Source organism: Myotis daubentonii, chromosome 15 (genome assembly GCF_963259705.1).
Source record: "Myotis daubentonii chromosome 15, mMyoDau2.1, whole genome shotgun sequence".
NCBI lineage: Eukaryota > Metazoa > Chordata > Mammalia > Chiroptera > Vespertilionidae > Myotis > Myotis daubentonii.
The window spans coordinates 8542618-8563264 of NC_081854.1; the positions used below are offsets into that span (position 1 = coordinate 8542618).

General features: G+C 60.9%; 4 protein-coding genes across 5 annotated transcripts; all 4 read left to right on the plus strand.

Annotated features, from left to right (window-relative positions):
- The first annotated feature begins 1513 nt into the window (after positions 1-1513).
- Positions 1514-7767, plus strand: KCNA7 (potassium voltage-gated channel subfamily A member 7). Its single transcript, XM_059665924.1, has 2 exons — positions 1514-2168; positions 3957-7767. Exons 1-2 carry the CDS (start codon positions 1614-1616, stop codon positions 4770-4772), a joined length of 1371 nt encoding a protein of 456 aa, XP_059521907.1. The 5' UTR covers positions 1514-1613; the 3' UTR covers positions 4773-7767.
- A 1987-nt stretch (positions 7768-9754) lies between these two features.
- Positions 9755-14247, plus strand: NTF4 (neurotrophin 4). 2 transcript variants are annotated; one of them, XM_059665913.1, is made up of 3 exons: positions 9755-10037; positions 10815-10938; positions 12138-14247. In XM_059665913.1, exon 3 carries the CDS (start codon positions 12150-12152, stop codon positions 12780-12782), a length of 633 nt encoding a protein of 210 aa, XP_059521896.1. In that variant the 5' UTR covers positions 9755-10037; positions 10815-10938; positions 12138-12149; the 3' UTR covers positions 12783-14247. The 2 variants fall into 2 exon arrangements, with proteins under 2 accessions (XP_059521896.1, XP_059521897.1); XM_059665914.1 differs by lacking the exon at positions 9755-10037 and adding an exon at positions 10113-10422.
- Positions 14248-15229: 982 nt separating this feature from the next.
- SAXO3 (stabilizer of axonemal microtubules 3) lies at positions 15230-19682 on the plus strand. The gene is made up of 4 exons (XM_059665915.1): positions 15230-16134; positions 16235-16378; positions 17848-17975; positions 18416-19682. The coding sequence occupies exons 1-4, from the start codon at positions 15799-15801 to the stop codon at positions 18741-18743; spliced, it is 936 nt and encodes a 311-aa protein (XP_059521898.1). The 5' UTR covers positions 15230-15798; the 3' UTR covers positions 18744-19682.
- A 103-nt stretch (positions 19683-19785) lies between these two features.
- LOC132216618 (lutropin subunit beta) lies at positions 19786-20610 on the plus strand. Its single transcript, XM_059665918.1, has 2 exons — positions 19786-20025; positions 20300-20610. The coding sequence occupies exons 1-2, from the start codon at positions 19843-19845 to the stop codon at positions 20540-20542; spliced, it is 426 nt and encodes a 141-aa protein (XP_059521901.1). The 5' UTR covers positions 19786-19842; the 3' UTR covers positions 20543-20610.
- Positions 20611-20647: the final 37 nt, after the last annotated feature.

The following is a 20647-nucleotide window of genomic DNA, read 5'->3' on the forward strand; positions in this document are numbered from 1 at the left end:
TCCGTGGATAGAGCGTGGGTGTGCGGACTGAAGGGTCCCGGGTTCGATTCTAGTCAAGGGTATGTACCTTGGTTGCAGGCACATCCCCAGTAGGGGGTATGCAGGAGGCAGCTGATCGATGTTTCTCTCTCATCGATGTTTCTAACTCTATCCCTCTCCCCTCCTCTCTGTAAAAAATCAATAAAATATATTTTTTAAAAAAAGAGAAGACCGAGAAGAAAAGAGACAGAGACCAGAGAGAAGGGAAAAGACCAGAGGGATGGGGGGATAGGGGATTGGGGGAGTGGGGGGGGGCGGTGGGGAGGACAGAAACCAGAGACAAGGAGGGTCAAAGATCATGAAAGAGAGAGACCAAGACAGAGAGACCCAGAGAGCAGGGCACGGAAATCCGGGGGGACGGTGACAGAGGAACAAAGTGTAGACGGCAAGAGAGAGTGTGCGGGAATTCGCAGTAAAACCTTCCCTGTCGCTCCACTCGCCCAGCAGAGGGCGCCGGAGACCGCATTCGCAGGTGTCCAGGTGGCCAAGCCACCACTCCCTGTCCCCGAAAGCCCAACTGATGGGGCTATTTTTATGCGATGTCATAGGACACCCGTGGCTGGAAGGCCAGCGTCCGTCTGTCCTTCGGTCCCTTGGAGTGACCCTGCGACATCTCCCCAGCCCACCCCTGCCCGTGCCGAGCAGGCCCTGCCGCCCCTGGCACTGAAGGGCTGCACAGCTCAGGTCGCGCTGGGTCTCCGCGTATCTGGCAGAGAGGCCAGGTGGAGAGCCCCGGAGACACCCTGCCGAGGGGACCGGGCGAGGGGCGCACCTGCCCACGGTTTGCAGCTGCTGGAGCGTCCCTCCAGGGCCAGGCAACCACCGGGGCAGTGGCGGAGCTGATGGTCAGAGAGACACTCGGAGAGGTGACTCCGCAGACGGAGTCCTCCAGGGGTCCCCAGACAGAGACGCGCAGCGCTGCAGGGAAAGAGGCCAAAGGGTTCGCCCCCGAGAAACCCACGGACAGAGATAATGGGAGAGGAGACCCGGCAAGATGAGCAGAGAGACCTCGACCGAGGGGAGAGACAGAGGCCAAGGGAGACAACAGAGAAACAGAGACAGACCCTCGAGGGGAAAAAAAAAGAGTCTAAACTCTAAAACATAGATGAGAGAAACCAAGACACAGAATCCCGCAGAGCGAGGGGCAAAACTCAGAGAGAAATGCCCCGTAAAGACACACAGACATACATCCCTCAGAGACCCGCATCAAAGACAGGGCCAGACGCAGGCATACAAGAGAACGAGAGAAAGGGGTGGAAATTTGTGACCCCAACCGAGGTCCCGGGCTATGGAAAGGGGATCAGAACGCGGGACAGACGCGGAGAAAGCGCAGCTCGGAGGTGGCTGGGGGGGAAGGGCGGGTGCCCCGGCAGAGGGCGCGCGGGTACCCTCTGCCCCGCCGGGGTCACGGCGCCCCCTCCCCCGCGCCCTGGCCGGAGGGCTGGGCTATTTTTACGCGTGGACATCGGACACCAGGCTGGGGCGGCGGCGGCGGCGGAGGCCGAGGTGGGGCCGGGCCGGGTCGGGCGTCGGGGCCACACGTCCGCCCGCGGGTCACTGGGGCTGCGCGCGCCATGGAGCCGCGGTGCTCGCCGCCGTGCGGCTGCTGCGAGCGGCTGGTCCTCAACGTGGCGGGGCTGCGGTTCGAGACGCGGGCGCGCACGCTGGGCCGCTTCCCGGACACGCTGCTCGGGGACCCGGCGCGCCGCAGCCGCTTCTACGACGGCGCTCGCCGCGAATACTTCTTCGACCGGCACCGGCCCAGCTTCGACGCGGTGCTCTACTACTACCAGTCGGGCGGGCGGCTGCGGCGGCCGGCGCACGTGCCGCTCGACGTCTTCCTGGAGGAGGTGGCCTTCTACGGGCTGGGCGCGTCGGCGCTGGCGCGCCTGCGCGAGGACGAGGGCTGCCCGCTGCCGCCCGAGCGGCCCCTGCCCCGCCGCGCCTTCGCGCGCCAGCTCTGGCTGCTCTTCGAGTTCCCCGAGAGCTCGCAGGCCGCGCGCGTGCTCGCCGTCGTCTCCGTGCTGGTCATTCTCGTCTCCATCGTCGTCTTCTGTCTCGAGACGCTGCCCGATTTCCGCGACGAACGCGACAGGCCGGGGCTTGCAGCGGTGGCTGCGGCGGGATCGGTGAGGAGGCGGGGCCTCGGTGCAGAGGGGCGGGGTTTGTGGGGGGTGATGGGCGGGGTCCATGGGTCGCTGGCCTATCAGAAAGCGGGTGCGGGGCCTTGGAGGCTGGGCCTCGGCGGAGAGGGGCGGGGTCCGTGGGTCCCTGGCCTATCAGAAAGCGGGTGCGGGGCCGTGGGGGCGGGGCCTCTCGGGAAGGTGGGATCTGGCTGTCGGAGGGCGGGGCATGGGGGTCTGGTAGGAGGACCTGGCCAAGTTCAGGTGGGACCAGGGGCTTTAAGGAACAGAGCAGCCCAGGGACAGGCCTGTCAGGGGACTCCACCGTGAAAAGCTAGGGGCGCAGGGGTGCTCAGTAGGGGCGGGGCCTGAGGATCGGAATAGGAGGGCCGGTCCTATCAGAAGGCAGGGTTAAGGCAGGTGAGAAACCTGGCTTGGGGAGGAGGGCAGGAGTACCTGAGTAGAGGTACATTAAGAAATTGGTTTGGCTCAGTGGATAGAGCGTCTGCCTGCGGACTGAAAGGTCCCAGGTTCGATTCCGGTCAAGGGCATGTACCTGGGTTGCGGGCACATCCCCAGTGGGGAGTGTGCAGGAGGCAGCTGATCGATGTTTCTAACTCTCTATCTCTCTCCCTTCCTCTCTGTAAAAAATCAATAAAATATATATTTTAAGAAATCAAAGCTGGGAGCAGGGGAGTGCCTGAAAAATCTGGGGTCTGTGCGGCTCATGGTAACCGATGGGAAGGATGGACTGGAGGTGGTGAGAGTCGGAGAGTCGGACCTGAAGAAAGCAGCTGAGGCCCTGGCCCGTCAGCTCAGTGGTTAGAGGACTGAAGGGTCATGGGTTCGTTTCTGATTCCCAGTCAAGGGCACAAACCTTTGGTGAGGATTAACAAACCAAAAAGGAAGGAAGGAAGGAAGGAAGGAAGGAAGGAAGGAAGGAAGGAAGGAAGGAAGGAAGGAAGGAAGGAAGGAGAGAGAGAAAGAAAGAAAGAAAGAAAGAAAGAAAGAAAGAAAGAAAGAAAGAAAGAAAGAAAGAAAGAAAGAAAGAGAAAGTAAGTAGCTGGAGACAGCGTGGAGGGTCCTAGGGCCAGGGTAGGAGGACTCCATCACAAACAAAGCCGGGAGCTGTAAGAGTAGGGGCCCAGGGTTTGGCAGACAGAGCGGTCTTTGACCATTATAGCATTATAGCCTGGGCTGGGTTTGGGAGGGCAGGGTCCAAGGGAGTGGGGCCAGCTTAGGGACCCTCCCTGACTAGAGAATTCATGCTGGGGGCCGGCTTTGGACGGGAAGAGGTTGAGCCCCGGCCACGCGTCATTTCAGGAGGCCCCAGCAGTGGATGAGGGGCCATAGAGTCAGCCAGGCAGGCATGACCCTATGGGGTCCTGGGCGAGTCTATGACAGCCAGATCACTGCTGGCCCGGGAGCAGCGGCTGTTGACCGATGTGTAGATAAGTAGTTGGGTATTTTTTTTTTTTAAAGATTTCCTTCCATAACTTTTTTTAAAAAATATATTTTATTGATTTTTTACAGAGAGGAAGGGAGAGGGATAGAGAGTTAGAAACATCGATCAGCTCCCTCCTGCACATCTCCCACTGGGGATGTGCCTGCAACCCAGGTACAGGCCCTTGACCGGAATCGAACCCGGGACCTTTCAGTCCACAGGCCGACGCTCTATCCACTGAGCCAAACAGGTTTCGGCAGTAGTTGGGTATTTAAACAAACAACGAATATGGCCATGCCAGTGAGTCCCAGCCCTGGTGCGGTCCTCCCTGAACCCCTTCCTCCTTGCAGTTCCCCTCTCGGCTGAACGGCTCCAGCCCCATGCCCGGACCCCCACCCCGCACACCCTTCGACGACCCGTTTTTCGTGGTGGAGACATTGTGCATCTGCTGGTTCTCCTTCGAGCTGCTGGTGCGCCTGCTGGCCTGCCCGAGCAAGACGGTCTTTTTCAAGAACGTGATGAACCTCATTGATTTCGTGGCCATCCTGCCCTACTTTGTGGCGCTGGGCACCGAGCTGGCCCAGCAGCGCGGAGTGGGCCAGCCGGCCATGTCCTTAGCCATCCTGCGGGTCATCCGACTGGTGCGCGTCTTCCGCATCTTCAAGTTGTCTCGGCACTCGAAGGGCCTGCAGATCCTGGGCCAGACGCTCCGGGCGTCCATGCGCGAGCTGGGCCTCCTCATCTTCTTCCTCTTCATCGGCGTGGTCCTCTTCTCCAGCGCGGTCTACTTTGCCGAGGTCGACCGGGAAGACTCCTATTTCACCAGCATCCCTGAGTCCTTCTGGTGGGCAGTGGTCACCATGACAACAGTCGGCTATGGAGACATGGCCCCCGTCACGGTGGGCGGCAAGATCGTGGGCTCCCTGTGCGCCATCGCGGGCGTGCTGACCATCTCCCTGCCTGTGCCGGTCATCGTCTCCAACTTCAGCTACTTTTACCACCGGGAGACAGAGGGCGAAGAGGCCGGAATGTACAGCCATGTGGACACGCAGCCCTGTGGCCCCCTGGAGGGCAAGGTCAACGGGGGATTGGTGGATGGAGAGGTGCCTGAGCTGTCACCCCCACTCTGGCCCCCCCCTGGGAAACACATGGTCACCGAAGTGTGAGGGACAGTTGAAGCCTACGGGACCTCACATTTCCTCAGAGGGAGGGAGGGGAGGGGGGAGGGGCAGTCATGGGGCGGGGTTGGGACTAGGAAGAACTAGGTTAAACGGTAATGCGTTGAAGAACACTATGCCTTATGGGTTCTTGAGTTGCGGTTTGGTACTCCTGTAGGTACCTCCTCAGGCGGCCATGAACGGGAGTGGGTTACGCTGAGCTGAGGGGGGCGCTGCATTGGTTTGTACTGCGCTGGTTTCTGCCAGGCTGTGGAGCCTCTCGGGCTAGTGTTGAGATAGATTTGTGAGGCCACCGGGTTTTGTGAGTTTCTTTGTTCTGTGTTGGTTGGGTTGGGTTGGGTTGGGTTGTGGGTCTTGTCCAACCGCATTGTGCAGGATTCTGTGGGTTTATGAGCCCCACCCCCCCAGGGCCATGTTGGGTCAAGATACGTGCCCACCCATGGCATTGTTGGGACTGGTTGCGCGTCCGTGCATGGTGGTGTGGGGTTGAGACGTGTTGGAAATGGTGTGGCTTTGTGATTCTTCTGGGGCTATGTTATTTTCGGTTCTGTGAACTTGTGAGTCATGTAGGAGAGTCAAGTGATAGAATGTGAGCTTTCTAGGTCATGTTAGGTTAAGTCGGGTTGGAACGTACGACTGTAGGAGTCTCTCCGGGTTCTGTTGGGTTGACTCGTGTAGAGTTATGTGGCTGGAAGTGTGCAGGGCTCCACGGAGTTGAGCCACACTGAGCTGTATAATCAGGTGGGTCTCGTAGGACCAGGTCGTGGGGCCATGCTGAGCTGAGTTACATTGACTGTGTCACTGTGAGTCGGGTGGGAGTGTTGGGTTGAGCCGGACTGTGTGTATGAACTCCATGGGGCCATGTGGGTTTGTTTGGGATTCAGTGGTAGCACCGGCACCCAAGGATGCCAGCACTGAGGAGAAATCACGCCTCAGGGAGCGAATATGGCGCTGTGGACTCTGGGAGACAACTGAACTGGACACTCCCTCCATTCACCCCACTCCTGCTTCATTTTGCCATTGAAACCCCCTTACTATCTGTCTTCGCCTACAGTTCTGCTTCCAGACATGGACATCAGAACCACAAGGGGAGGGAGGGAGGGGGGGTTCCTGTACTCTGTCCATACATGGTGGGGGGACAGGAACCCAAAGGAAGGGGGGACAGAGACCTGGGGAAGGATAGAGGCTCAGAAAAGAGAATCCCAGAGAAGAGGAGATGAGGACACAAAGAGAGAGGAATAGAGACTCAGAGACAAAGACCCTGAGGAAGGGGGAGGGACACAATCCAAAGGAGAGGGAGACAGCGGCCAAGAATGGGGGATGGAGAGCCGCAGCGGGGTGCCAGGCGCCCAGAGAGAGAGGGACAGACACCCAGAGCTGGAAGCAGACCGGAGCACCCCAGAGACAGAGAACCAAAGAGGGAACAGGCAGTGCCCCTGAGCCTGACAGAGATGGGAATCCCCCATCGGGGCGCACCACCCCATCTTCCCGCAGCCCAGGAAGGCCATCAGACAAAGCAGGAAGCAGGGAGAGGCCGGTCTCAGCGCGGGAGAGCTTCCCAAGGTCAGGCACCCGTCACTGTCCCTGGGGCCAGCCCGGTGGCAGGCGGCCTGGCCCCACGTGTCCTGTCAGCCTGCTGGGACGCACAGGCCCTCCTGAGCCCAAACAGCCGCACGAACAAGGAAACTGAGGCTCAGAGGGGAGGGTGTTGCCCAAGGTCAGGAGGCCGAACATGTTTAGAGATCTTTCCGTCTTAAAGGGCATTTTGAGATGGAGGAGGAGGAGGCGGAGGAGGAGGAGGAGGAGAAAGAGGAGGAGGAGGAGGAGGGTTAAATCACTGACACATATAGGGCTTCCTATGCACCAGGTGTCATTCAAAGTACTTTACCCATATTAATTTATTAAAACCCATCCAGTGGTTTTCAGAGTGTTGTTGTTGTCATTGTTCTGTTTAGCTACAACACCCCCCCCCCTTTTTTTGCCAAATGAAACCTTACTTAGAGGCAACAGGGTGATGCATCAGAAGGGAACTGGTTTGAGGGGAAGACACCTCTTTTTTTAAGAAAATAAATTTTTATTGATTTCAGAGAGGAAGGGAGAAGAGAGAGATAGAAACATCAATGATGAGAGAATCATTGATCGGCTGCCTCCTGCACGCCCCCCACTGGGGATCGAGCCGGCAGCCCAGGCATGTGCCCTTGACCGGAATTGAACCTGGGACCCTTTAGTCCGCAGACTGACGCTCAATCCACTGAACCACACCAGCCAGGGCAAGGAACACACCTCTTATGAAGTCCCTCTTGACAGCTCAGAATGCAGCTGAGAAATTCAGTTTGGACCCCCTGATTTAACCCAACTACCTTTTTGTTGTTAATCATCACCCTGTTTTTCCACTGATTTTTATTTTTTTATTTGTTTACCCCATTGAGTTTTAGAGAGAGCGGAAAGAAGGGGGAGAGACAGAGAAAGAGAGAGAAACATCGATGTGAGAGAGACCCATCAATTGCTTGCCTCCCGTACAAGTCCCTACCAGGGCCAGGGATCAAGCCTGCAACCCAGGTACGTGCTCTTGACCGGAATCGAACCTGAGACCCTTCCGTCCACGGCCCGGGGCCAAGGCTCTATCCACTGAGCCAAACCAGCTAGGGCGACCCACCTACCATTTTATACAGAGAGGTGGAAGAAGGTACAGATTGTGGGGAGAGTCTGACAAAGGTCGGAAATAATATAACCTTTAGGTTGTCACTTCTTTCTGAAATGGCGAGAAAGGCACATCTGGAGGCGGAAACGGAGACAGACCCCCTCATGGTGGCAGACACAGGCAGAGTCTTGGAGGCAGGCACAGAGTCCAGCACAGAGACCCGGGAAAAGGAGACACAGGCAGAGAGGAACCGAGACCTGCAGAGGGGGCAGAGACGGAGGCAAAGAGTGACACCCACAGGGAGGAGCGGGAGCTGGGGAGGAAGGCAGTGGCCTGGGAGGGGGGTCAGAGACCAGGGGGAGGACAGAGACCCAGAGCGACGGGGACAGATCCAGAGAGGGGGACAGGAGCGAGAGGGGGGGGCAGAGACACAGACGGGGGGGGGGGGGGACACAGACTTTTGCCCAGTTCCTCCTCTGCTAGTTCCTCCGTTGCCCTCCTGCGCTCCCCAACCCGAGACCGGGAGTTACCTGGAGGCCCTGGGATAGGCCGGCACAGGCTGGGTGCTCAGGGGTGGGGAAGAGGGTGGTGAGTCAGGGAGGTGACTCCAGTGGACACGCAAAGCCTGGGAAGCGCCCCTCCCCCACCCCAATAAACAACTGCGGCCGCCTTCTGTGTCGCCTTGGCTGTGATGGGCAAGAGGAGAGGGGACACCCTAGTCGGGGGACACCCCTCCTGCCACCTTGCCATGCTATATTTAGGCGGAGGGAGGGGTATGGGATCCCTCCCCACCCCCCCAAGACAAGTGTCAGCTTTCCCCTGAAAACAACTCTGGGGAGGGGTGAAGGCCTGGCCACAGGGCTGTCCTGGACTCCAACGCCCATCTCCCCCCTGTCTCAGGGTCTCTCTCTCTCTCTCTCTCTCTCTCTCTCTCTCTCTCTCTCTCTCTGGGTCTCTGTCCCCCCTCTTTCTCTTGGACTCTGGCCCCTGTTCTGTGCCTTTCCCCCGTCTCCCTCCACTTTCTTTCTCTAAGGTCATTTTGTTCCCAAATCAAATCTATCTCCCGGGCCTGTAACACCTTGAATTTCTCTTCTCTGAGCTCAGGACAAGACCCTCTCCCCAGTCCCCACCCAGGAAATTCCAGGCGAGAGGACTCTGTGGGAGAGCCCCCCACACACATCCACTGTCCCCCCCGGGCCGGGGGCCTTATCGCTGCCCAAGCCCAGCTGGTTAATGTCTGGCCTGGAGCTCCTGGGAGCGTGGGGATGAGAGCAGAGGGTGGGAATCTGCCTGGGGATTGACACTTAACTGGCTAAAGAATGCAGAGGAATCTGGGGCCCAGACTCCTGTCTGCGGGAGGAGGGGGCTGGGGGACCCCACTCCTGGGTCTGAGGGGGGAGGAGGGGAAGAAGGGGCTGGGGGTCCAGACTCCTGGTCTGAGGGAGGAGGGGCTGGTGGGGAGCCCCGACTCCAGGGTCTGAGAGAGGAGGGGCTGGGGGTCCAGGCTCCTGGTCGGAGAGTAGAGGGGCTGGGGGCCTGGACTCCAGGGTCTGAGGGAGGAGGGGCTGGGGGTCTGGACTCCAGGGTCTGAGAGTGGAGGGGCTGGGGGCCCAGACTCCAGGGTCTGAGGGAGGAGGGGCTGGGGGTCTGGACTCCAGGGTCTGAGAGTGGAGGGGCTGGGGGCCCGGACTCCAGGGTCTGAGGGAGGAGGGGCTGGGGGTCTGGACTCCAGGGTCTGAGAGTGGAGGGGCTGGGGGCCCGGACTCCAGGGTCTGAGAGTGGAGGGGCTGGGGGCCCAGACTCCAGGGTCTGAGGGAGGAGGGGCTGGGGGTCTGGACTCCAGGGTCTGAGAGTGGAGGGGCTGGGGGCCCAGACTCCAGGGTCTGATGGAGGAGGGTCTGGGGGTCCAGACTCCTGGTCTGAGGGAGGAGGGGCTGGGATCCCGGACCCCAGGGTCTGAGGGAGGAGGGGCTGGGGGTCCGGACTCCAGGGTCTGAGGGAGGAGGGGCTGGGGGTCCAGACTCCTGGTCTGAGGGAGGAGGGGCTGGGATCCCGGACCCCAGGGTCTGAGGGAGGAGGGGCTGGGATCCCGGACCCCAGGGTCTGAGGGAGGAGGGGCTGGGATCCCGGACCCCAGGGTCTGAGGGAGGAGGGGCTGGGATCCCGGACCCCAGGGTCTGAGGGAGGAGGGGCTGGGATCCCGGACCCCAGGGTCTGAGGGAGGAGGGGCTGGGATCCCGGACCCCAGGGTCTGAGGGAGGAGGGGCTGGGGGTCCGGACTCCAGGGTCTGAGGGAGGAGGGGCTGGGATCCCGGACCCCAGGGTCTGAAGGAGGAGGGGGCTGGCGCCTGGCCTCCTGGGCCTGAGGCGGGTGGAGGGCTGAGCGAGCCAGGCTGGGCTCCCGAGGTCCCGGCCCGCGAGTGGAAGGCGGGATCCCCCGGCCCCTCCTCCGCCGTCGGGCGCCGCCCCGCCTCCGCCCCCGACCCGGGCCCTCCGGAGCGTGTGCAGCGAGGAGCCGGCGGGTGAGCGGGCGTCCCCGCCGCCAGCGAGCAGCAGCAGCAGCAGCAGGAGCCGCCGCGCCGGGGCCGCCGGGGAGCGCGGCGGGCGCCCAGGTAACAGCCTCCGCGCCTCCTCCTTCGGGCTCCGGCGTCCCGGTCGCCCTGCCCCCGGGTAGGGAGGGACGTGGGCGGGGCCTGGGGCGGGGCTTGGCGGAGGAAACTGAGGCAAGAGCGCAGTCCCCGATGAGCCGCGGGGTTACCCCCGGTGGAGCCGCCCCCAGAGGGGTCCCGGGGCTCCGGACCCCCAGCCTGAATCTTCGGGGCGCCCGTCTTGCTGAGGACCTGGGAGGCGGCGCCTGGAACTCCAGAACTTCAGGGTCCGAGGGAGGAGGGACTTGGGGGGCCTGGCCTCCCGGTCCTGGCTGGGTCAGCATGCGCCCCCCTGCGCACCCCAGCTCCCCATTGGGCATCTCGCAGCCGGGGCAGGCAGCCGCTCCAGGTATGCGCAGCGGAAGGCTTGGGCGGGCCCCGGCCTGTCCCGTGCGGGGAAAACATTCCAGGAAGCAGCCTCGGGGACCCAGGGCTTCTGGAGGGTGGGCCCCCGGGTCCCCGGGTGTCCAGCCCGGCCCCACCCCCAGCCTGTCTGGGAGATGAATGGGCCGAGGAGGACGTAATCTTTTCCAGCCTCCGCGGTCCCCTCTCCTCCCCCCATCTGCTTCCCATCCCCGCCAGGAGCCATCACCTGGGCAGGGCGGGAGGGGGGCGGGGGGGGGGGCCTCTGAACGGGGGCGTGGCCTTGGCTGCTGGGTACCCTCCACTTGGAGAGGAACACGGGTTCGGGCCCCCTCCCCCACCTGCCTAGATGCCATGCCTGTTCTCCTCTTCCTCTAGGTGGTCGCCCCCTTCCTCTCCTGAGATGTCAGGAAGGAGGGGGCCGCCTGCGTCCCCCACAGGGGCCCCCTGGAGCCTGGGGGCCCCCAGCCCGGGAGCTCGGAGGCGGAGGAGGTGCTGACAGGTCTGGTAACCACCCCTGTCCTCTCCACCTCACCCTTTCCCAGGATGTGGTACAGAAAGGGCAGTATCCCCACCTTGGCCTGCATCTCCCAGCCCCAGATCAGTTTCACAGACAGGGAAACTGAGGCACCGTCTGAGAGGCAGGTGATTTTCTTGCCTTCTTAGGGGCCGTTTCGAGCTCAAGTTGCATCTCCCTAGGATTCCGGAACTGGCCTTTCTCAAAGTTTGGGGCCTCAAACCTCCTCCAGGCTGCAGGGCGCAGGGTTCCTTGGGGTTGTAGAGGCTGAGTGGGGTTGCGCAGACAGGGTTCCAGTGCCAACGCTGGCATTTGCTGGCTGTGTGACCTGGTATAAGTTACTAACCTCTCTGAGCCTGTATTTCCCCAATTGTTGGCTGTTATTAGTAACTAGAGGCCCTGTGCACAGATTCTTGCATCATTGGGGTCCCTCGGCCTGGCCTGCACCCTCTCGCAATCCAGGACCCCTTGGGGGATGTGGGAGAGCCAGTTACAGCCCAATCCCCGCAGGCCGGGCGGAGGGACCCCACTGGTGCACAAATCCGTGCACCGGGCCTCTAGTATGCATATAAGATCTTTGGTTAATCTCTTCCCGTCCTCCCCCTCCCCCCTTCCCTCTGAGATTCATCAGTCTGTTCCATGTTTCCATGCCTGTGCATTGAGTGTCTGCCCCCTGGTGGTCAGTGCACATCATAGCTACTGGTCAAATGGTGGAAGGGTTGCTTAAGCTTTTATATAGAGAGAGATAGTACAGTGGGGCCTTGACTTACGAGTGTCCCGACTAACGAGTTTTTCGAGATACAAGCCGTCTCTCGGCTGATTTTTTGCTTTGAGTTGCGAGCTAAAATTCGGATTATGAGCCAGCTTCAGATACCCCACCGCTAGCTGGCGCAGCGAACGTCACAGTGAACGCCACAACATCAGCCCAGCATCACCTGTCTCACTCGTTCACTTTTTGATTTGACATACGAGTAATTTGAGTTACGAGCTCCGTCACGGAAGGAATTAAACTCGTAAGTCAAGGCCCCACTGTAGTCGGATCATCTGGAAGTTGGGCATTGTTCAATCCTAGAATATAGGTTCCCCAAGGTTCTAGAACAAGGGCCTCCCTATGGTTCTGGCTTGCAGGTCCCCCCTAAATTATGACCCTCTTCTCTAACTCCAGCTTTCTTCTCCATCCTCAGGTGCTCAGCGAGATGCTGCCCCACCCTTCATGGTCCCTCCCCATCCTCCTCCTTTGCCTCCTCCCCAGTGTCCCAGTGGAACCCCATCCCCCACCCTCTCCGCTGCCCCCATTTCCAGCCCCTGAGTGGGACCTCCTGTCCCCACGAGTGGTGCTCTCCAGGGGTGCCCCCGCAGGCCCCCCGCTGCTCTTCCTCCTGGAGACTGGGGCCTTCGGGGAGCCACCGGGCAGCCCGGCTAACCGCAGCCGGCGAGGAGTGAGCGAGACGGCACCAGCAAGTCGCCGGGGAGAGCTGGCTGTGTGCGACGCAGTGAGCAGCTGGGTGACGGACCGGCGGACAGCTGTGGACTTGCGTGGGCGGGAGGTAGAGGTTCTGGGCGAGGTGCCTGCAGCGGGCGGCAGTCCTCTTCGCCAGTACTTCTTTGAGACCCGCTGCAAGGCTGACAACACTGGGGAAGATGGCCCTGGTGCAGGTGGAGGGGGCTGCCGGGGCGTGGACCGGAGGCACTGGGTGTCCGAGTGTAAGGCCAAGCAGTCCTACGTGCGGGCATTGACCACTGACGCTCAGGGCCGTGTGGGCTGGCGATGGATTCGAATCGACACTGCCTGCGTCTGCACACTCCTCAGCCGGACCGGGCGGGCCTGAGGCCTCTGCGCAGGAACTGGGCGAGCAGAGGAAGAAGAGATCTGGATGCTGAGGGACCTCAGGGGCTGCTCTGGGCCTCATGGTGGGAACTTGTTAAGTCGTCACAAAGTCAGCTCAATCTGTACAAGACAGGTGGTAAAACCGGGTGGGGTTTTGAAGGATGAATAGGAGTTCTCCTGCGAACTCCAGGGTGGATGATGATGATGATAGCCTATATTTTCCGAGTGCCTACTGTTTAAGACCTCTAATACACAACTTGTCAGATCAACTCTGGTGGATTTGAACATTGGAGGGAGGCCTTTAGCTTCTAAGTTGCTGCTATATGATCTCAGAGGACCTCACCTTGCTCATTATGGGGAGAGTGACAAGGAGGAAATATATCAAGCAGTGGGTGGCAGAGCATAAAAACTGGAACGTGTAAGCAACTAACTGGGAGCGAGGACTCGAATGGGCAGTTTACTAGGTCAGATGGGGCAAGAATGCTCTGTGTTTTGTTTGTTTTTTGTGAATCCTCACTCGATATTTTCCCATGATTTTCAGAGAAAGAGTGGAGAGGGAGAGACACAGAGAAACATTGATGTGAGACACACATAGATTGGTTGCTTCCCGCATGGGGATTGAGCCTGCAAGTGAGGCACATGCCTTGGCCAGAATCGAACCCGGGACCCTTCAGTCCATGGGCCAATGCTCTAGCCACTGAGCTAAGCTGGCTAGGGCAAGAATGCTCTGTTTTGACCTACCCATCACAGTCGGAACACAAGTAAGGATGAATGATGGGAGGTCAGGATGCTAGAGAATTCAGCCCTGGTGGGGAGTTGGAGTCAGATGTCTACCACCCTTCCCTGTCTCAACTTTTATTCCGCCCCGAGAAAGAAAGAAACTCTAAAACTGTCCAGTTTGAGTAAAGCACGAGGTTCTGACAATTGGCCTGACCGCTGTGGAGGATCAGGGGTCATTTGGGCACGGATAGGCCTTGAGTGGGCCCGGTAAGTCCAACAGGAGAAGGGACCCTAGAAGCCTGAATGAGAGGCTCTGAAGGCAGCGTCAGTTTTCCCTGCCTGTAGAATGGGTTGGTGGGATGAGTCAGTGGGGGCTGAGGAGACCAAGGCCTTGACCAAAAGGTCTTTAAAGTGAGGCCCTGACGCCCTAGCCGCTTTGGCTCAGTGGATAGAGCAGGGGTCCTCAAACTTTTTAAACAGGGGGCCAGTTCACTGTCCCTCAGACTGTTGGAGGGCCGGACTATAGTTTAAAAAAAAAACAAACTATGAACAAATTCCTATGCACACTGCACATATCTTATTTTGAAATAAAAAACCAAATGTTTTCGGCAGGCCGCATGTGACCCCTGGGCTGTAGTTTGAGGACCCCTGGGATAGAGCATCAGCCTGCGGACCGAAGGGTCCTGGGTTCGATTCTGGCTAAGGGCATGTACCTAGATTGGCAGGCTCCTCCCCAGCCCTGGCCGTGGTCAGGGCTCCTGCAGGAGGCAACCAATAGATGTGTTTCTCTCACATCCGTGTTTCTCTCTGTCTTTCCCTCTCTCTCTGAAAATCAATGGGGAAAAACAATATCCTCAGGTGAGGATGAAAGTGAGGCAGTGACAAGGAAGTCAGGGGCCGACCCCACATCCTCAGGAACCACCTTCATGAATTACCACTCCACACCTGCTACCAACTCACAGACTATTTTAGGGCCAGCTTTCGGCTAAGGACATAGAAACCCTCATCCCCCCCCTGCCCCCATCACAGACTGGGTCCCTGGGAAGGATGGGCGGCAGGGCAGGGCAGGGTCTGGCTGCCTCGGTGGCTACATTGCTGTTCTCCGCCTGCAATTCTACTCTTTCTTGCCACGTCCCTGTCTCTTCTCCTAACTTCCACCTCTTGTCTCTGCGTCACTAGCTCTCTTTCTGCCTGTTTCTTAGTCACCGTCTCTCGCCCGTTCTCGCGTGTCTTTCTCATTCATCAAAGCCCTTTCTGCACCACTCTCCCCCCGCCCCCCCCCCCCGTTTGGTGAAGTCTATTCCTGTGCCCTTCTCTGTGGGTCCCTCCCTCTGCCCACCCCCATTCCCAGGTGGAAGTTTTCAGTGGAATCAAAGGCAATAGGACAGATGCTGACTCCGCACACACAGGGAAGGAGGGACAGCCCGGCGTCAATGGTCCCCGTCCCCCCCACCGCCCCCGAGGTGGACAGGCCTGGCCGAGGGAGCAGGCAGTCAGCAGGCTGGATCCCTATAGGAATGGGGGTGTTTCCCATGGGTTTCCTGATGTGCTGGGTAGTCTATCCTCCCCCCCACCCCCCCGCCCCGCTGGTCTCTGTCTTCTTCCCCCACAGGGTCCCTGTTACCCCCTTCCTGGATCTCTGACCCCCCCCCCCCCAGATTTCTGTCCCCCTCTCTGAGTTTCTGTCTCCCCCTGCCCAGGGGTCGCTGTCTCTCAAACTCTAAAATTGAATTTCTAGTTCACCTTCCTCGGTGCCCCATTTCTGCCCTCCTGTCTGTCTGGGTCTTCCCCGCCCCCCAACGTCGCTGAGGTCCGGTGCCCCGCTTGGGGCCTCTGCCCCGCTCTGTCAAAGTCCATGCCCCTCTGTGCCCGGACCTCTTTTTCTCTCTCCCCATCCACAGCCTGCAGGCCCTCCATTGGCTGGATTCAGCGAGGGAGGGTTCTGTCACTATGGCAACAGCCACAACAAGCCTCCGGCTTGGCTAAAAGGCGGGGGGGAGGGATCATGGCGAGTCGGACCCTCGCTCTGCGCTATGGCCCTCCCTGGCCCCCCATCTCTGGGACCGAGGATCCAGGATCCTGGCCCGACTGGCATCGCACCAGCAGTGGTGTCGCCCACCACATCATCCCATCCGTGCCCTTTCGCCCGCCCACTCTCCAGGTGAGAGCAGCCTGGGCGTCCAGACGCCTGCGTCTCAAGGGGGCGCGGGGATCCAGACGCCTGCGGAAAGAAAAGGGGAACGGTGGCCTGGACTCCTACCTGAGGGAGGAGGGGCGCGGAGTCCTGGTTCTGACAGATGGAGGCCCAGGGGACCTGGATGCCTGGAACTGGAGGGAGGAAAGGGCTGGGGACCGCGCGGGAGCGATCAGGGCTGGCGGGCCGGACTCCTGAGGTGTTTTTAAGCGGACGTCCCGCGCCTTCTACCCAGTCCACGGTGGCGGAGCCCCTGGCCACAGCCGCCAAGCGGGATCTGCACATCTGGGCTTTCGACGAGGTCATCAGCAGATGGGAGACCACCTATGGCGCGGCTCACGGGGTGCTCAAGACCCACGGCGGGCCCTATGCGCAGCCCAAGGTCCCAAAGCCGAAGGACCTCGCGCGGTCTGTGGGGATGAAGGACTTTGTGGAAAAGGTAAGGTTCTAGGATGCCGAGGTCCGCGGGGGACAGGGCTGAGGACTGCAATTCCGCCCGGTCCACCCTCAGGTTGGGTCCCCGAATCGTCTTCCTGCAGCTCTCGCGCCGCGGCTGGTGCCTCCCGCTGACCACAGAGCACCAGAGCAGCGAGGCGCGGGCGCAGTACTCCGCGTGGCCCGACCTGCACCAGCGCGCCCGGCCCCTGCAGTTCGCCGACCACCACCTCACGGGCGCTTCCCAGGTAGCGGAGGACACCGCGTGGGCGCGGGGGTGGGGGACAGCGCTGCGAGCGCCTGGGGCGGGGCCAGTAGGAATTTTTAGTTTGGGGGCGTGACTAAAAGGTAGGGGCGTGGCTAAAAGGTCTAGGGCGTGGCTAAAAGTCTGGGGGCGTGGTTAAAGGTTTGGGGAGGACTGAGAAGAGTACAAAGACTGGGGAAGGGGCTTGGACTTTTTTAAAAAAAACTTTAAAAAATATATATTTCTTTTTTTAAAATATATTTTTATTGATTTCAGAGAGGAAGAGAGAGGGATAGAGCGATAGAAACATCAATAATGAGAATCATTGATCGGCTGCCTCCTGCATGCCCCCTACTGGGGATCAAACCTGCAATCCAGGCATGTGCCCTTGGCCAAAATTGAGCCTGGGACCTAGGGCTAAAAAACTTTTTAAAAAAAAATATTTTGATTTTTTACAGAGAGGAAGGGAGAGGGATAGAGAGTTAGAAACATCAATGAGAGAAAAACATCGATCAGCTGCCTCCTCCACACGCCCTCCTGGGGATGTGCCCGCAACCAAGGCACATGCCCTCGAACCTGGGACCCTTCAGTCTGCAGGCTGATGCTCTATCCACTGAGCCAAACTGGCTACGGCAGGGCTTGGACATTTTGAGGTGGGGCCAGGAGGAGGAGGGGACTGAAGACCCGCAATCCCAGCTCTCTGGGGCTAATAACCTCTGGGGCGCAACTAATAAATGTTGATGTGGGTTAGGAGGGTTTTTAAAAAATGTTTTTATTGATCTCAGAGAGGAAGGGAGAGAGAGAGTAGAAACATCAATGATGAGAATCACTGACTGGCTGCCTCCTGCACGCCCCCCAGAGGGGGGAATCGAGCCCGCAACCAGGCCTGACGGGGAATCGAACCGTGACCTCCTGGTTCACAGTTGGATGCCCGTGACCTCCTGGTTCACAGGTGGATGCTCAACCACTGAGCCAAGCCCTACCGTGGCTTAGAGGCTTGGGGCAAAGCCAGGAAGAGGACTGCACTAGGGGGCGGGTCTTGAATATTCTGGGACCTGGTGGGAGCCGGGGGCGGGAGGCGGGAGCCGGGGGCGGGAGGCGGGAGCCGGGGGGCGGGAGGCGGGAGCCGGGGGCGGGAGGCGGGAGGCGGGGCTAGGCTTTCTGCGAGAGGCTGATGTTGGGAGGAATTGTTGGCCCCGGTGCGGCTAAATTCCAGTGGCGGGACAAGGAAGGTTTGAGTCTGGGGACTTGCCTTTCTGTTGGCTGGTGAGCAAAAAGCGATTGGGTTTTGGAGTTTCTGGTTTGGGGAGCGAAGCGAACGTGCGCTGGCATGCGATGGGCCGGGAAGGACTGATTCTGGTTCAGAGGAGCTGTTGAGTCCGAAGGAAGAGGCGTTCTCAGTCCGGGACCCAAAGCTTCAAAAGGGAGACGAAACCGCTTTCTCGGTCATTCCTCCCGCCTCTTCCTCCTCAGACTCTCATTCCCTGGAGGATGAGCCCGGAGCTGGCCGGCCGGCCTCTCACAGTGTCCAACCAGGGCATCCTGGACCGCTTTCAGCTCTACCTGCCCACCTATGCCGGGGACTTCCGAGCCTACTCGAAGTGAGCCCGAGTCCTCCACTGGCACCGCCCCCTGCACCCCCCTCCCCCCGGGTGCTGGACCGCCCAGACCCCTGGTATGGGCTCCCCTGCTCTGACTTAGAACCAGACGTGCAGATCTCAGCCCCGACCCTGGCGCCCAGGTGCACTAAGCCTGCGGAGGGATCTAGGAGCCGGGCCCTGGCGATCTGGGGCGGGGTAATTAGACATTTGCGTCTCCAGATACCGCCCGAGGGTGAGAAAAGCCCAGATTCCAGGCGTTTAAGTACCTGGAGGACCCAGGAATCCAGGCTAGCAGTCCCCAACCCCGTTTTTTCTAAGTGGTCCCCGACTCCTACAAATAGGCCCTCTCCTCGAAACGCAGGAGCTCAGGCCTGCTGCCTCCTCGGACCCGAGGCGGGTCTGATCCCTCAGGCTCGTCCCCATCCTGCCTTCCCCAACAGGAAGGAGTTGTTACCCTGGGGCCACGCCCCCCAGCAGCCGCCCTGTCGACCCTCCTGTCGGGTGCCCCTGCCGCTGCGGATCCGTGTGCCCCGTGTGCCCCGCGCCCGCCCGGTGACGCCGGCGGTGCCGCACCGCGGGGCGCTGTCGCTGGCGCAGGAGTCCTACAGCCTCCCGCTGCACCCGCTCCGCCGGCTGGACGGCTTCTACCCGGGGGCGCTGTCCTGGAGAGTCCCGCACCGGAACCCCGTGCCGGCCATCTACCGCGTGCCGCAAGCCTACCGCACCGAGAGCTCCAACTACGGCAGCTCCAAGCCGGCCCTGGTCTGAGCGCCCCGCCAGCCCCGCCGCAGACACGTCCCTCCCGAGCAGGGGCGGAGCCGAGCCTGGAAGCCGGCCCCTGGGCACCCCGTGGGCGGGGCTGAGCTTGGGAACCCCGCCCACCACGCGGGGGCAGGACAGTCTGGGCGTGGGCGGGGCGCACCCCACTTACACCTACCCGACTGTGGGGGCGGGAGTGGGCCTGGAATATGTACTTGGGGCTGCGGGCCGGCGGGCGGGGCGTGCCCCTGCGGCAGGAGGGGCAGAGCTTCTCTTAATCAATGACCGTGAAATAGTCTACACGTCGCTCTTTGCTGGGTTGGGCTCTGGTATCCTGGTTTCTGGGGGCCCGAGTGTGGGGAGAAGGCGCTCCCACTGAGTCCTTGTAGCGGGGTGTCTGGGAGCAGGCGGACCCGTTTCCCGAGCGCAGAGGCAACACGGAGCAGAGCCCCGCCTGAGTTTGGATTCTGGCTTTCAGGCCATGGCAGGTGGAGCAGGGCTGAGGCTCCGTCCATCACCATGGCAGGGTCGGACCCCTCCCCCGGCTCCCCCGTGCTGGGCAGACAGGGCTCCCCAACCTGCCAGCACAGCCAGCGGCTCCCTACCCCTTTCCCTGCCCCCGCACGACCTCTCTAGCGCGTAAGGATCGAGTCTGTAGTCAGCCGTCATCTTGGGTGTCCCCTGCTTCTTGGTGCAAGCCACGCAGGGAATGGGGGGAGGGGGTGCTCCCTTCGCCGCTCCTGCACATCCCTGACCTTATCCGCCTCTCGCCCCCGGGGAGATTAGTGTCCAGGTTACCCCGCCACGCCACCACCCCCTGGCCTTGCCGCCCCCACAGCCTACAGGTATAAGACCAGGTAAACACAGTAGGGAGGCACCCAGGATGGAGATGCTCCAGGTAAGACTGGGAGTCTGGGACTGGGTGAAGGCAGCCTCTTTCTAGAAGGTGTGGACAGCCAGCGGGCTTCCTGCTGGCAGCAGTGGGGCGGGGTCTTGAGGGTGGGTCTCGGGGTCGGGGATCAGAGTGGAGGGGCTGGCCCTGAGTGTGTGTAAGTGGGGAACGGGAGGGTAGGGGCCCGGGCAGAGGTCTGGCGCTGGCCCTGAGGAAATGGCCTTGTCCCAGGGGCTGCTGCTGTGGCTGCTGCTGAGCGTGGGTGGGGTGCGGGCACCCAGGGGGCCACTGCGGCCACTGTGCCGGCCCGTCAATGCCACGCTGGCCGCCGAGAACGAGGCCTGTCCGGTCTGCATCACCTTCACCACCAGCATCTGTGCCGGCTACTGCCCCAGCATGGTGAGCTGCCGGCCTGAGGACGGTGCTGCCACCTGAGCGCCAGGGGGACCGCTCAGGCCTGGCCCACAGAAGGCATGGGGCAGAGGGCGGGAGGGCGGCCGCCCCCCTGGGTAGGGGCTGGGGAGTTGGAGTCAGAGCTGGGCATGTGGGAAGGAGAGCACAGAGGGTCCCCTGGCTACCCGAGTCTTGGGTTTGTGGGGGGCAGAGGGGAGGTCAGGGGAGGGCTTGGCCCTGGGCAGACGCCAATGCCACTCCCCCTCTGCGCTGCCTCCAGGTGCGGGTGCTGCCGGCCCCTCTGCCGCCTGTGCCCCAGCCGGTGTGCACCTACCGTGAGCTGAGCTTTGCCTCCATCCGGCTCCCCGGCTGCCCGCCTGGTGTGGACCCGATGGTCTCCTTCCCTGTGGCCCTCAGCTGTCGCTGTGGGCCCTGCCGCCTCAGCAGCTCCGACTGTGGGGGTCCCAGAGCCCAACCCTTGGCCTGTGACCGCCCCCCCTTCCCAGACCTCCTCTTCCTCTAAGGATCCCCCCAACCTCACCCTCCCATGCCCACCCCCACCCCCACCCCCGGAGCCAGCAGCTGCTCCTCTCCTCCAATAAAGGCTTTTCACACCGCACCCTGGGGC

Coding starts and splice junctions, on each gene's coding strand:
- LOC132216618 (XM_059665918.1), top strand. CDS start 19,843: ATGGCCTTGTCCCAGGGGCTGCTGCTGTGGCTGCTGCTGAGCGTGGGT. Junction 20,026..20,299: donor CCGGCTACTGCCCCAGCATG/GTGAGCTGCCGG, acceptor CGCTGCCTCCAG/GTGCGGGTGCTGCCGGCCCC.
- KCNA7 (XM_059665924.1), top strand. CDS start 1,614: ATGGAGCCGCGGTGCTCGCCGCCGTGCGGCTGCTGCGAGCGGCTGGTC. Junction 2,169..3,956: donor CGGTGGCTGCGGCGGGATCG/GTGAGGAGGCGG, acceptor TCCTCCTTGCAG/TTCCCCTCTCGGCTGAACGG.
- NTF4 (XM_059665913.1), top strand. CDS start 12,150: ATGCTGCCCCACCCTTCATGGTCCCTCCCCATCCTCCTCCTTTGCCTC.
- SAXO3 (XM_059665915.1), top strand. CDS start 15,799: ATGGAGGCCCAGGGGACCTGGATGCCTGGAACTGGAGGGAGGAAAGGG. Junction 16,135..16,234: donor TGAAGGACTTTGTGGAAAAG/GTAAGGTTCTAG, acceptor GTCTTCCTGCAG/CTCTCGCGCCGCGGCTGGTG. Junction 16,379..17,847: donor ACCTCACGGGCGCTTCCCAG/GTAGCGGAGGAC, acceptor CTTCCTCCTCAG/ACTCTCATTCCCTGGAGGAT.